Source organism: Alosa pseudoharengus, unplaced genomic scaffold (genome assembly GCF_046254945.1).
Source record: "Alosa pseudoharengus isolate Yale_2024_CS ecotype anadromous, Long Island Sound unplaced genomic scaffold, YU_APseudo_1.1 YU_APseudo_1.1_scf_24, whole genome shotgun sequence".
Lineage (NCBI taxonomy): Eukaryota > Metazoa > Chordata > Actinopteri > Clupeiformes > Clupeidae > Alosa > Alosa pseudoharengus.
In genome coordinates, this window is record NW_027468689.1 from 22,604,454 (window position 1) to 22,616,953 (window position 12,500).

Below are 12,500 nucleotides of genomic sequence, written 5' to 3' on the forward strand. Positions count from 1 at the left end.
ACTCAGCGGAATCCTTCGCCATGCTAAGAGGCATGATGTTTACTTGTTTATTTATTTATCTTGTTCTGAACGAGAATGCTTGGCCGAGCAGAAAGCAGCCTCGCAGTTCTGGCAAGCTGGAGGTGATTAATTGGGATCTGGCACCTCGTGCCTCATTGTTATGTTGGCACTTCTCTATTTAACTTTGGGAGAGCAGGACTTTTCCTTTAATTGATCCTGCAAATCAATTACGCTTACAGTGACGCACCAGCCAGGAAATTACAGCAGTGTGATTGTTGCCTAATAATCACTCAGTGCTCCCCAAGAGATTCAGCTAAACTGATTAACTTCACAGCAGCGCAACACAACCAAGCTACGAGCTACGCATACAGCATACACACACACAGACACACACACACACACACACACGCACACACATATACACACACATTTGCGTGTCTGCTCATGAACACACTCACAGACACAGACACACACCCCAAACACACACACTAGCCAGATGCAATTGTCAATATGCCAGGGAGGTGAGGACACTTTCAGCTGAAGGTGAGACGACTGTGCTACCCCCAGTGACTTGTGTCAGCTGAGCAATTTAGCCTCCATTTGATTCCCTGTCCCCGGGCCGAAATTGAGGTCATGGTCCTGTCAAAGTGGTATGAGATGTTAAGGGCTGGATTGGAAAAGAGACTTGGAAGAGAGAGAAAGAGAGAAGAGAGAGAGAGAGAGAGAGAAAGAGAGAGAGTGACAGAAACATGGAGGGAGGGAGAGTGAAAGAGTCCCACTGAGACCAAATGTTTCACTCACACACACACACACAGACAAACAGAGAGAGAGAGAGAGAGACACACACACACACAGACAGAGAGACAGGCAAGAAGACTTCAAGAACAACCTTGGTTCTGAAAAAACACAGTGAGAAAGAAACAAGTCCTTGAACAGCTGTATTTCTTCAAAATCTTCACAGGTCTGTGTGCTGTGCTCTGAATACACAGTGTATTGATTCCACACCAAACCTCTGATCAAAACATTCATAATTCAACTCCGTACCCAAAACCCCAAGTTCCCTTCATACCCTGGATGTCCAGAGCTGAATCTCAAGCAGCCCCATGGAGTGTTTCTCCAGGAGAGGGCTGTTAAATGACGAGACCATGGATGTGGTTTTGAAACTGTCTGGGTGTTTCAAGAAGGTCACCACTCCACTGCCCCACTGAACACATTAGCGCTGCGGTTGCCAGGTACTGCCCCTCTGAATGCAACAGCACTGCGGTTGCGGTTGCCAGGTGCTGGCCTTTACCGTCACTTTGCTTGATGCCAGGGTTGTTGGCAATTATGGAAATGTTCCCGGGAATGGAGTGAGCGTTTCAGAAGGCAGGGTGTAAAATGTGAATGAAATGAGCCAATGGCCGACAGGAGCAAAATGGGTAAAATGTGTCTTATGATGGATATGTGCTGACACAGACAGCACACCTGTACTAGAGGAGTTAAACAAAGAAAGAAAGAAAGAAAGAAAGAAAGATATACTGATATATAGACAATATGGAGGAAAATTGAGGGAAAATAGAGGTAAATTCTTTATATTAGGCTTATGTTTGTCCCGATCCAACTGGTAACTCATTTTCAGACATGTTAGACGAAGGAAGCAATGATCTGGACAAGATTATACGATGATCTTTACTAAACTGTGCGCTCGTTTTACTAAATTGTGTGCTCATTTTACTAAATTGTGCTCTCATTTTAATTTGGTAAACTATTTACCAAAATGAGCGCACTATTTACCAAAATGAGCGCACTATTTACTATGGCTCAGGAAAACTTCTGATAACCATTATCTATGAGCATAATTTGATACTCAATTCACAAATGCTAGTGTAAACTTTACCATGTAAAAGAGGAAATTGTATTTAGACATGATACAGAAATGCCACTGTCTTATTTTGGCATGAGCTCATTTAAAACTAAAGTGTCCTGTGGTTATACCAGCCAAAATCTGCAATTCTTTTTAAAAATCATCGATTCCTCTGGGCTAAAAAGGAGAGGGCCTATCCAACTATCCAACTTATCCAACTTGTTATAGTGCAGTTCAAAACCCAGCATCTATGACGGTGTGGAGGTGCATTAGTGCCTACGGCATGGGCATCTTGCACATCTGGCAAGACACATTCAATCTAAATGATGTAGAGGATTTGAGCGACATATACTGCCATCCATACAATGTATTTTTTAGGGAAGACCTTGAATATTTCAGGAAAACAAATGCCAAAAGACCTGTCAAATTGAGTGCATCATGGAATGAAAACATGATTAAGAAGACCCCAGACTGTTGAGCAGCTGAAATCCTACATGGGACGGAAATGGGACAACATTTAATTCTCAAAACTCTAGCAACTGGTCTCCTTAGTTCCTAAAAAATTACAGAATGTTCTTAAATAAAGAGGTGAAGCAGCACATTGGTAAACATGCCCCTGTCCCAACTTTTGTTTTAAAAACATGTTGCTGGCATTAAATTAAAAAATGAACACATATTTTCCACGAAATAGACAAATTTGTCAAAAACTTGATGTTGTTTAAGTAATTTTTGCAGGTAAATATGGGTTTTTGAAATTTGTAGATTATCACATTCTGTTTTTATTTGCATTTTACACAATGTCCCAACTTTGTCTATGGGCTTGTAGTAAAACGAGCGCACAATTGACTAAAATGAGCGCACAATCTAGTAAAATGAAATGAATGTTGCACAAAAAATATTTTGCAATGACGACCTCCCGGGTTCCATAGTAATTTCATGTGAAATGTTAAATGAAATTCACCATCTAAATCAATTTGAACATGTTTAACTATTCCAAGCTATAGTCAGTGTGAAGCCACTCTTTCTTTTTTCAGTTTCCTTTTTCTTTTTTCCTGAGTATCACAGAGGCTAAAGTTGGCTCTGTGATATATTGGTCTTTTTATTAACTTTTTAGGTTGTTGTGTTTGGTCAGCAACACAGCAACAGAATGCGTGGATTTTCTGTCCTAAGACTTTAATGGACCTTTTTGGCCTTGGCTTATGAAAGCCTTTCAGTAACTCAGCAATTTTGGACATTTACCATCCCAAAGGAAACAAAAATGCTAAAAATAAAAACAGCAAGCCATTAACATGGAATGTCACTGTTTAAAAAAAAAAAAAAAAGCCTTGAAGAAGTGAAGAGTTAACAGAAATGCTGCCAAAGTAATTACTAAAGCCGGCTGTCAGGTTTTCTGATACAATGTGAATGTGCACTTTTTTTTTCTTTTTTCTCTCCTCTGGGAGACACTGTTAAACGGATTTATCTGATAGTGCCTCATTGATTAATAGGATGGTGAGCGAGCAAGAGAGGGGAGAGAGAGAAAAAGGGAGGGAGAGGCAGACAGGAAGTGAAAGACAAGGTAAGGGAAAGAAAGAGTGAAAGAGCTAGTCAAGAGAGAGGAAGAGAAAAAAAGTGAGAGAAAGAATGAGTGGAAGAGAGAGAGAAAGAGATAGCCTAGAGATAGAGAGGGAGAGAGGTATAGAAAGACAGAGGGAGGGAGGGAGGGAGGGAGAGAGAGAGACAGAGAGAGTGAGACAGAAAGAGAGAGAGGGAGAGGTATATAGAAAGACAGAATCATTCTCCGTGGCGTTATCCGTCCCCTCCATACGGCTCAGTCAGAGGAAGGGACTATGCAATTAAAGAGCTTAGTGACCGCGGCGCGGCAACCCTGCTCTCGCGCTCCCCTCACTTCCTCTCCCAATCGCTAGCCACCGCGTCCACGTCCACCTCAGGGACACAAGATATTTAAGACAGTGTGTGTGTGTGCGCGCGTGTGTGTGAAACAAAAAGATGTATTAGGTGATCCTTCAGCGCGCCATTTTCTTTATAGCGTCATTAGCTGAGATTTACAGAGCTCTTCCATGTGGTTTTACAACTAAAGTGGGGATAACGGTGGTCTAATGGTGGCTTAGGCTATATATTGCACACTGCCACTGAGGTAAAAAACAACAACAAGCACCTCTCTGATGGCCTTAAGTAGCAGTAAGTCTTCATTTAGCCCTCTGAAGATGTAGAACTCTTTCTCTCTCTCCCTCCCTCTCTTTCTCTCTGTCTCTCCCTCCCTCCTTTCCTCCCTCTCGCTCTTTTCCTCCTCTTGATGTTGGTGCATCTAATACACAGAGTACCCTTCATCTCTCTCTCTCTCTCCCTCTACCCCTTTCTTTTGGTCTCACCCCACCTCTCTCTTATCTCTCCCTCTGTCTCATCCTCTCTTTCTATCCCTTTCTCTCTCCCTCCCTCTCTGTCTCTATCCCTTTCCTTGTCCCTCTCTGTCTTTCTTTCTCTCCCTCTATCTGACTCTACCCCCCTCTCTCTCTGTCTCTATCCCCCTCTTTCTCCCTCTCTCTTTGTCTCTCTCCCTCTCTCTCTCTCTCTCCCTCTCTCTCTTTGTCCCTATCCCTCTCGCTCTCTCTCTCCCAGCTCCTATCACAGCCATGTGTCGCCAGCAGACAATGAGGGGCTTTTTTCCAGTCTTCACTCTGAGGAAACCAAGATCTGAAGATACCCTTGACAACCCTTGTGTGTGTGGGTGTGTGTGTGTGTGTGTGTGTGTGTGCGTGCACATGCTCTTGTGTGTGTGTCCTCCTGTGTAAGTGTGGGGGGAAGTAACCATAGAGACACTGCATTATCAAAGCAGCAGCATATTATGCCGATGTTTCCCCTTGCTGCTACAGGCTCTCTGTAAATGACTGTAAATTAAATGGCAAGGTGAGACTTTGTGACAATCTGAGAAATCTGGTGCAAAGCATCTTTCCCCTTTGTGCGATTAATGGATTTTGTACATGGGCCCTGTAAAAAAATAAACTTAAATATCCTTCACCACACAGTTAGGATGTGGTCTCGTAATCAGGGTCTGATTGCACGTCCATTCAGAATCTGAACTGTCATTAGCCTCCTCTCCTCTTACTGTCTCTAGGCTGTGGTTCTGACTCAGACTTGAGAATCATCATTTAGTTGATTACTTCCTCAATTTCATTATTATCGTTTCAAATCATAGTTTTTTTTCAAATCAAAATCATAGTGTTCATAAATCATAGTGTTCAAACAACTTGTGGAACATGCATCCATAACAACCAGTGTGTTGTTTTCTACTTTTCCCCAGTTTGGACTTTATATCTGTTTTCTTTTAAAATTGAATTGTCCTTCATCAGAGTAAAGAAAAAGGACAACAGGAAAAAAGATAAAGCTCAATAAAATGGATGTCAGATTTGATTTGGAGTTCAAATGCATCCTGCCCAGTGAGATGATGAGCACAATGCGTGTTATATAATACAGATACATGAGAGAAGCACAGTGTAACACAACAAGCTTCAACCTGAGCTTTCCAGCATGGCTACACCCTTGTCAACAGTGCAAACTACGTCATAGGGCAATGACATGCTATGGCAACCCACAGAGAGGATTCAGTTGCAGGGATATGTGAGTGTGTGTGTGTGTGAGTGTGTTGTGTTGGGGTGTTGGGTGTTGGGTGTTGGGGGGGGGGGCAGGCTATCGTATGTGCCTCATTTGTGTTCATTACCGTATGCATGATTCACACGCCGGAGGGTCACTCCCCCCCCCCCTCCCCACACACACCCTCATACACACACACAGAAACCCTACAATGGGCTGACCCCTTCCTCTGCCAGCCAGCTAGATGTCCATTCAGCTGTATCCAGGCGACCATGAAGAATGCCCACTCTCTCCCACGTAACCAACCCCCCCCCCCCCCCCCAACCACACACACACACACATATACACACAATCCCTCCAGGGCACAGGGGCCAAGCTCCATGGATACACAAGTCCCATCCCTCTGCTGGACGGCTGCCTATTGTCATGCCTGAATAATTATGGGGCTTTTAATTAACCTAATTAGGAGACGGAGACGGCACCATGTGACAGTTGATAACGTCATCATCAGGATGATTTAGGCGTTTCTTCCTCCTTCCACTCACAGACGGACAAGAATGTGGTCTTTTATAGGCCTGGGAAGCTTTGGAGGAGAATGGGAGTCTCATGGCGCTCACCACCTACAGAACAATACTGAGCCCTGTACCTCCACTTTTGTCTCACACGCCGCTGTTTTCCTCGGTTGACCGAGGAATGTGATTTTGTGAAAAGATAACCAGAGCTTACTGGCTTTTAGCTGGTTGGATCTTTCCAGTAAGATATTTGGGGGAGGGAAACAAAAAAAAGAGTGTAAAGTGAGTGATACAGTAGGCAGCTAAGTCGTCGTTTTCTCGTACACAGAGTTGCAAGGAGATGAGGAGAGAAATTAGAGATGAGAAATTCCTTTCCCTCCGCCCAGCGTCGAGGATCCTGGATAGATCAGTAGGCTTTGCATGATCAGAGAGGGAGAGAGAGAGAGAGAGAGAGGGAGGGACAGAGAGAGAGAGAGAGAGGGAAGGAGGGACAGAGAGAGATGAATAGAATTCAGAAGCAGAACTACGGAGCTTTAATGAGCATCCTCATATCAGAGGGAACCCTCTCTCAGATACCAAAGAAGATGTTATGATTCAAAGGGGAGCTCTGCACATCAACACGGCTCACATACAATACAACCTGGGGACAGGGAGAACTTCCTTTAAATCTGACAGAACTAGGCTCTCTTTCAGTCCTGTCCCTTTCCCCATTTGATGAAACTGTACTGCAAATGCAAATGGACTGGACTTTCCATCGCTGTATACTCATAAAGACACACTTGACAATGCTGCTTTCAATACAGTTGAGGGCCAAAGCATCTTCTTGTCATGAGATTTAGCCTCTGGCTAATTAAAAATAGCATTCTAGAACTCTGCATACGATGACTGTGCTTGACATTGCTTCCTTGACATTTTTGTTTTGCAGCTAAATATTGATTTAAAGCATTCCAGCCTTTGTTTTTCCCTATTCATTAATCTGAGTATGATCAAGTTGCTTCTAACAGCATAAAAGCACACTTGAATTCCTTTCCTGTGGCTGCAATTAATTCTGTGACTCAGGCATAGTGTACGATTGATTTCTAGCGTCAGCGTGATCCGAGTGCTTAGAAATGCTGAGAGCTTGCACACGTGGCGTAAAAGCAAACACGGGTTGGAGGAAACCCAAACACTCTGAGTACCCTGTGTCTCCAACCTCTATGAGACACACACACACACACACACACTCACAGACACATTCCCTTTTTCAGCAAAGCCCACAGCAGGAGAACGTCCCAAGTGTGTCGGCTGGTTTATTCGCCTTCGCTCTTAGCATTCAGACTGTGTCTATAGCAACCCAGAGACACTGTAACTACAACTCTGTCAACTCTGCCAACTCTGCTGCTGATAACAAACAGAGGTCTGTGAGGCATGCTGAAGCGTCCCTTTCTTCAGTAACTGTAATACAAATTATAACTCGAATCCCTTTGTCAGAAGATGGCTCGTCTCCATGCCTTTGTCAGTGAATAACTTTGTTATTGTTTTTTAACTATGACTATGAGGTTACAGCACTGGATTGGACCCTAGTGAATAGACCTATCAGCCTATATTTACAGTACACCATAGATAATATAAACACACTTTTCTCTACGGAAAGTGTATCTAGGCTGGATCCAATCATTACATGAAATCTTGCTTATGAACTAGCCTGGGTGTTCCCATGCTGCCTTGCGCGGGATTTGATTCACGCTGCTAAGGCAGCCTGGAGACCATGGAGCAAATTTTCGCCTGAGATAGGGGACCAATCACAGAACAAGGGGGAAAGCAAGACGATGATGAGCTATGCACAGACGCATTTGATAGACATCCGTGGCACCCAATAAACGGATCTGGGCATTTTTTTCAAATACAAGAAAATTAACGTTTGGTTCCCAGACCACGTCTCATTGAGAAGTGGTGGCGCTAGCCAGGCTACTTATGAACAATACTTAATCTACCATCATTCTTCCATGTCCTATCTGTCTCTTTTGTTAAGATATTTAAGCAAAAGAGAGCAATGTTTTGTTTTCTTAAAGTGGTGTGACTCATACAAGTGTAGGCAGCTCAAATCTCACAGAGAAAAAAAACATGTAGTACCTGACAGCTGTTTTATTGAATCCATGGGAACAAAATGTAACAGCACAGTTGGAGCTTGTTCCCCCTACATGTTTGGCAGAAACTAAGACAAAAGCGGTGGAATTTCAATCAAGTAATTTAGTCACAACGACTTGTGGCAAACACAAAGGCAATCAGGGCTAAATAGTTTGATTGAACTTCCCCAAAAGAGCAGTATGCCAATCATTAAAAAAAAAAAAATTCCACAGATCTATGAGACCAACCAAAAAAAAAAAAAGCAACAAAAAGACAAAAAGGTCAAAACAAAGTAATCGTTCTAACCATACAGAATATATACATTCAGTTTCCCACAGATATAGATGCAGTCACCAAACAGTAACAGAAATCCAGCAAATGTACAGTACAGTACTAGCGATTGGAGGGGAAAGCTGACAGAAAGCAAAGCCTTGCAATGAAGGTTGATTTTTTCCTTTGTCTTTTGATATTGTTGGCATTGCCGAATCATGTAATTAAGGAAAAAAAAACAGCAGAAAACACAGACTACAAAAATAATAATAATAATAAAAAAAATACCCTTCCTTTCTTTTCCTTCAATACCTGCTTCGCAAGGGCAAATAAATCGCATGAAAGGAGAATTATATAGTAAACCATGGCAACAATAACAACCAAACCGTCATAAATACATAATTACAGCATAAACTCATTTATTTTTTCCACAGATCCTATTGGTAACACAGCAATAAGGGAAATAATACTGCAACAGAATACTCTGAGGGTTTTTATGTGACCAAAACTCTGCTGTAACACCATTTGTAAGACTCTCATAAGTGTATTGGAATGGGCATCAAAACTCTGGGATAGTTTGCACTGGCTGGACACAAAAAAAATGCTCTCTCAGAATGCTCTCCTAACTTCATTCACTTTTTAAAGCAGTGTTTTTTCTCATTAATTCTTTAGTAATATTGCAGTTGTTGTTAATGCTTGGGAGAAACATTGATCGATATCTGGTAAATTCAGGATAGAAGCTAACAAGCAGCAGCATATTTGTTACTGAATCACAAAGGAGACACACATTTTCTTAACACTGGGCTAACCACCGTGTAAACTGAATCAACTGCATTCTATAGGAATTTAATTAGAACAAAACCCTTACGTGTGAATGCCAGTTCAAATTAAGACAGCATTTCCTCAGAGAGCTTTATGAGGATTACACAACTGTGGGCAGTCATTTTTAAATTAGCAAGTGAGTGTGAGTTTGTCATGCCAAACTTGAGTTGCTGCAAAATGCTCAACTAAAATGTAGCTTAAAGGCTGAGGGTTCATCATTTTGGCAACTGAAAAGCAAGCCAGGTTGTATGTGGAGACCTCACATACTTCAACATGAGAGAAGAAGCAGCTGCAAACATAAAACACTGCGTGAAAATGAATGTAACCAATTTTTTTTTCTTCAGTGTTTTTTTCTCCTTTTCTAAAAACTGACATTGAAAATTGTCACAGTGGTTCTAAAAATCATTGCTGTGCCATTTCTTTAAAAAAATACAAATAGCAAGGGACATTACCAGGTAAAAACGACCCTTGTGTTCTCAAAAAAATAACTATGCTGAAACCACGTCAGTGTTTTGGCTTGAACTGGCTTACTATGAGGGCGTCACTGGGAAGGGGAAAGATCAGCATTCAGCCAACGTCCGAGGATCGTCTGAGGCAAAATAGACAGGGTTTACAAGAACATTTACAGTATATATGAGAAGCCAGGTTGAAGATCCACATGTACAGTAACAGCCGGGTTATATCGTACACACAACTGAGGCGTTCCATTCGTGGAGCGTATGCTGCAGCAATTATCTTCCACTGTCATCTATGGAACTCGCTAGACCACATGAGGCAGCGGTGAGTAGATTTGAAAAAATTAGACCAGTCTTCTAGAACTATTTTTATGCTACGGAACACTTCAGTTGCGTGCCTGGTATAGCCTGACTGCAAGAGTTCAAGGCCTGTTGGAGCTTTTAGTCCGACCAGGAGGTGCTTCAACTAACAGCGGAGGAGGAGGAGGGGTAGAGTGGTTGTAGGGGCGTGGCTTAGATGGCGAAATCATCCTGAGGGGCGGGACAGAAGGCAGAGCTGCGTAGCATGTCCAGGCAGTTGACGAGGATGAGCGTGCCCGTCAGGTGCTTCCAGCGCTTAGTGATGGGGCTCCTCATGCGGTCCAGGCCCATGTGCAGTTCCTGGATCACGTCACGGTAGCTGTCCCCGATCTGGGCCGCCCACGTCAGCAGGAAGTCATACGCCGGCTTCCACATGGCCTGCCAGGAGACGCCCAGAGAGGAGGGGACACAGCGGTCAGTGATAAGGCTTTGAGTGTACGCATTCTTTCTCACACACACACACACACACACACACACACACACACACACACACACACACACACACACACACAGTGCCCCCACACATGGTGCTCAGTGGTGTGTTATGGATGTGTTGTGTCATAGTGTTGGGAGAGGGAACTAAACCACATTGAGTATTTACTAGGGCTGGGCGATATGGCTGAAAACTGTATTTCATATCAGTCGATATCGATAATTATTGATTTTTAAAAAAAAATCTATTTCAGATAAGGACCAGAAGGGAAAAAAAGTTACATTTAAACACTTTTATTTTAAACTTTATTTTTATCACCTCAGTTATAAATCAAAGCAAACAGGGAAAAGAAATAGCAACACAATCATGAAAAACACTCAAATAAATAAATGTGCACATAAGTTTGAAATGCATGAAAAGCAGCACTGGTTGAAGCCTGGAAATATTGTAAACAAAGTAGCTTAATTTGCTAGTTTATCATAGTCTAACTGGTTAGAGTAGACTGTTCAGTTTCCCCACGTGTGTTTACGTTTCAAATGACTCAAATGACAGGCCCGTTTGAGTCTTGGAAAATACTTTTCCATTTGCATCGGGATTGAGATGATTAGAATTTACAGTAGCAGTCAATTTGAATGCAACTGTTTTGAACAAATTCCATGCTAACCGGATTTAATAGCAATTTAGCCAGTCGTCTTGCACGATTGTGAATGTTTGGATTACATGTGCATGCAGAGGAGGGATGCACCTGTTGAGAGGGAGAGACAGAGAGAGCACTGGCAAGGACTCATTGAGAGTCTGTGTTGAGGTAGGCCTACTTCTATCGCCTACTCTGGTAGAGATGCACATATAGCTACAATGCAAGATATATTTTGCCTGTTTATTTATGGACAACGTAAGGCGGTGTGTGTTGCTTTTAATTATCGAATGTTCTATCGAACATATTTTTTTATTGATATCGATTACATGTCTATTGCGATACATATCGCTATCGTTTTATCGCCCGGCCCTAGTATTTACTTTCAAAAGACAGTGACCATGGAAATCAGTTTGTCATGTTTGGTAATTAAACTAACTGGTTCCAAAACAGCTATGCTAATAGAGATAATTTTGCTAATTTTGAATCAAATTGATTTACAACCCTCTGTCCAGAAAGGATCAGTAGACCTAGAATAAAGGCGTAACCGTGGAGATGCCTGTTCTAAACACTCCTTGGCTACTGTAGTCATGCTAACGAACACTGGTCCTTAACTTCAATGACAGGCAAAATGCAAATCTAAATCATAACTAGGAAACTAAGAAACTATTGACTATTTTAATACCATGTGTAAGATCCTAAGCACTAACATTGGTGGGTCAGCTCAATATTCCCACACGTCACTCACAAGTTTTGATTGATGCACAAGACACGACTTTGCTCATTGACTAACTCTGCACTTTGTCCTTCATTTAAATGAATGAAATCAATTTGCCCCTTTACCTGGCTAACCACAAACAGTGGAGAATGGAGACAGCTCTTCTGTATGTTAGCTTTGGCTAGGCAGCTTGGCCAATAAAGCAACACTGAATAAATCTGCCTGGTCACTTCACTGTCCAGCAGGCCGTGGAAATTTGTACGGACAGCTGTTCTAAACATTAGCTTTAGCTAGTCAGTTTGGGCAATAAAGGAACACTGAATCAATGTGCTTGGTCACCTCGCTATCCAGCAGGCCATTCTTGTCCCGGTGCGGAGCCTCATAGGCGTCCATCTGCTGCTTGGACACTCGGGCCAGCTTCTCCGCCAACTCACGCCACCGCGGTGCCACCTCCACGGCCGTGGTCAGCAGCACAAAGTCCATGATGAGCCGTGCCACTAGGCCCTGACAGTCCATCTTCAAAAGGGCCTGCAGGACAAGAGCAGGGAAGTTAGAGCTAAAGTACAGGTCACACACACACACACACACACACACACACACACTCACACACACACACACACACACACACACACACACACACACACACACAAATACATATACTGTATCAGTACACACAATCAGTCGGACTCCGCCATTGCGAGTCTGTGCCACTTTGGATAAATACAGTGAAAACACAAATACAAACACACACACACA

The 12,500-nt window shown here is 42.7% G+C and overlaps 1 protein-coding gene across 1 annotated transcript in view; it reads right to left on the bottom strand.

Annotated features, from left to right (window-relative positions):
* Nucleotides 1-8,055: 8,055 nt before the first annotated feature.
* Nucleotides 8,056-12,500, bottom strand: part of sh3bp4a (SH3-domain binding protein 4a) — a 45,716-nt gene continuing 41,271 nt past the window's right edge. The window contains exons 4-5 of the mRNA XM_076303504.1: nucleotides 12,084-12,272; nucleotides 8,056-10,337 (exon numbers count right to left, since the gene is read on the bottom strand). Coding sequence (XP_076159619.1) covers nucleotides 10,113-10,337; nucleotides 12,084-12,272 — 414 coding nt within the window. The 3' untranslated portion in view covers nucleotides 8,056-10,112. The remainder of the gene's footprint in view (nucleotides 10,338-12,083; nucleotides 12,273-12,500) is intronic.